The 2981-nt window shown below is 50.1% G+C and overlaps 1 protein-coding gene across 1 annotated transcript in view; it reads right to left on the bottom strand.

The window, feature by feature from the left end:
- FXN (frataxin) overlaps nucleotides 1-690 on the bottom strand; it is a 32875-nt gene extending 32185 nt beyond the window's left edge. Inside the window, exon 1 of the mRNA XM_004718022.3 lies at nucleotides 523-690. Within this exon, the coding sequence (XP_004718079.2) occupies nucleotides 523-690 (168 nt within the window). The remainder of the gene's footprint in view (nucleotides 1-522) is intronic.
- Nucleotides 691-2981: the final 2291 nt, after the last annotated feature.

The raw sequence follows: 2981 nt of genomic DNA, 5'->3' as shown, positions 1-2981 counted from the left end.
GAAAGCAAATGTTTTGAGAATAATGATGGCAACAAATGTACAAATGTGCTTGACACAATGGGTGGATGTGTGGATTTTTCTAAGAATTGTACGAGCCCCCAATAAAAAGATTTTTTTTTTAATTTTTTTTCAGTTCTAGCATCTGGACAGGAATAAGGAGTTTGGAAGAAGCCACGCTGGATACACTCTCTAACTGTTAATCCGAAGCAGAAACCGAGTGAAATGTCCCCGAAAGAAATAGAGACGCGTGGGGAGGCAAGGTCGCGTGCCCTGCGAACCATGCGCGCTCCCGGGCTTCCCGCCACGGCCAGGGCACGCCCCTCGGACCCAGCGCCCCGCACGTCCAAGTCGGAGCAGGCGCCTGAGCCCGAACCCGAACCCGAACCCGAACCTGAACCGGAGCCCGAGCCCAAATCCAAGTCCGAAACAGAGCGGCGCGCGCATGCCCTGAGCGTGCGCGGCGTGCGCGTGCCCGGCGCCTTCCTCAGCCTGCGTGCGGCCCACCGCGGTGGGGATACTCACGGCTGGTCGGGGCTCGCAGCTCGCCGCCGTCCTGGCGCGCAGACCCGGATGGCCACCGGGCAAAGGCTCTTTCGCCGAGCAGGGACCCCCAGCGCGGGCCGGAAGCGGGCCCGGCGACGCCGCCCGGGGGAACAGGCCCGAGGCTGCGCGGCGCCCGATCGCCCACATCGCGCGCGCGGTCTGCGGCCTGCTCCGCGCTCCCGCGCGAGGACGCGCGGCGCCCCCTGGTGGCCACAGGCGCACCAGCTCGACGCCCGCGCTCAGGCTGCGGGGTTGGCGCCCAGGAAGAACTGAGCAGCCGTGCACGATCCGTGGGCCATAGGGTGACTGCAAAACCAAGATCCCTGCCTTCAGGGATGCTTCAATGACCGCCCTATCCCCCTGCAGAAATTGTATGCTGGAGGAGTTACCCACCGCCCTCAATTCCTGGTAACCCTAGCTACATCTTCAAGGAAGCAGTCTCATCTTTCTCCCCGGAAGAGCAGCCGGTGGGTTTGAATCTCCCACCTTACAGTTATCGGCCCAATGCCTAACCCGCAGCGCCACTAATGCACCTTACAAGAAGGATCCAATAAACTGAAACTCACGATTCCGATTCATGGCAACCCCATAGGGCAGGACAGTACTGCCCTTGTGGGTTTCTGAGACTTAATTCTTTACGGGAATAGACAGCCTCATCTTTCTCCCATGAAGCGGCTAGTGGTTTTGAACTGCTGACCTACAGCTACCAGGACTCCTCAAAGGAGGAACTGGGGATCCACAGTCTGGCTGAATTGCAGTAGAGTATAGGCCTTGAACTTATTCCACAGGTTACAGCTGTTAAAAGAGTGGGTGGCCAAGAAATAGACACTTGAAAAAATATGGACTCCCTTTGAGTTCAAGCTATGTGACCAGTAGCCAAGTTAAACCTGTAAAGCAGAATTAAAATGTTCTGTGCCCCTAGCGTTATTGTGAGATTGAAGTCACTTATTTTAGGTGGCACTTAGGTGCAATATTGAGTGTCGGTTTAGACACACAGAGCAAGAAAACTAAACACCATATTCACAAACACAGGCTATATTTGAGCCTATTGTTGTAGCCACTAAGTTGATCCATCTCGTTGAGTGTCTTCTTCTTCATTGACCTGTACTTTACCAAGTATAATATCCTCCAGAAATAGACCCTCCTGATAACATGCCCGAGATATATGAGACAAGTCTCCATAACCGTCCGTCCAAGGATCATCTGGTTGTACTTTTCAAGCCAGATGCATTTGCTCTCTGAAAATCCATGCTATATTCTATATTCTTCCCCAACACCACAATTCAAGTGCATCAGTTCTTCTCTGGCCTTCCTTATTCAGTGTCAGCTTTCACATGCATAGGAGCAGGTTGGAAACACCATGGCTTGGGTCAGGTGCACTGTGTTAGTCTGGGTACTTTAGAGAAGCAAATCCACAGAAACTCATGTACAAGAGAGAGTTTTATATAAAGCTTAAGTGCACATCAAGAAAACATCCCAATCCAGTGCTGCCCAAACCCACAAGTCTAACATTAACCCATATGTCCAACAACAATCCACAAAGTCCTCCTCCATCTCCCAAAACACACTCAATGATGGCGACTGCAGGAGGAAAGCTGAGTCAGTGAACGTGTAAGCATCTCAGCGCTGGCAGGGGTCTCCACACGGCTGCTCCAGCACCCAGGGCTGCATCGGGGTAGGTCCATGTGGCTTCTCCTCAGGGATGTTTTGCAGGAAGTGAGCCTTGCCAGCTGAAGCCAGGAATTGGCTAAGGCAGCTGCACCCTGGTCTGACCATCACAAAGCAAGAGACCCAAGAACTAGAAAGGTGAGGCTCATGGAGTCATTTATCCCTCCGCCCTTCAATTGACCCCACATGTGTTTATTGGGCAGGTTGGCACAATAAACTTTAACTAACTCATGCACCTTAGTTCTCAAAGTGTTATAATTGCTCTTTAACTCTTTAAAGAGGTCTTTCCCACTTGGTTTGCCCAACAATATTGCCCAATGCAATATTCCATTGGATTTTTATTTTAAAGCAGTTGGGGGGGGATATAATCCACGTCTATTATTCAATAATGGTTCAATCATATCAAGAATGTCATTTGATTTCTTGACTGCTGCTTCGCAATCTTTTCATCATTTTTCATGATGTTGCTTCTTGGTCCTGTTGTGGAGATATTTGTTTTCTTCATGTTGAAGAAAACATTCTAAGGGCGATAGTCGCTGATCTTCATCAAAAAGTGTTTCAAGTCCTTTTCCCTTTCAGAAATCAAAATTGGGTCATCTGCATATCCAAAGGTTATTAATGAGCCTTCCTCCCATCCCAAGGCCAAGGTCTTCATAGAATTCAGCTTCTTGGATTATTTTCTCAGCATACAAGCTGGTGGGCTTGGTTGACACTTTCTCGTGCCTGCAATGACCTTCTGTCAACCAGGTATCTATACTATCTCAAATTAA

This window comes from Echinops telfairi, unplaced genomic scaffold (assembly GCF_000313985.2).
Source record: "Echinops telfairi isolate 266 unplaced genomic scaffold, ASM31398v2 ScPeMD7_22;HRSCAF=79, whole genome shotgun sequence".
Classification (NCBI taxonomy): domain Eukaryota; kingdom Metazoa; phylum Chordata; class Mammalia; order Afrosoricida; family Tenrecidae; genus Echinops; species Echinops telfairi.
Note: the sequence above shows the minus strand (reverse complement) of the source record. Positions and strands in the feature narration are given on the sequence as shown.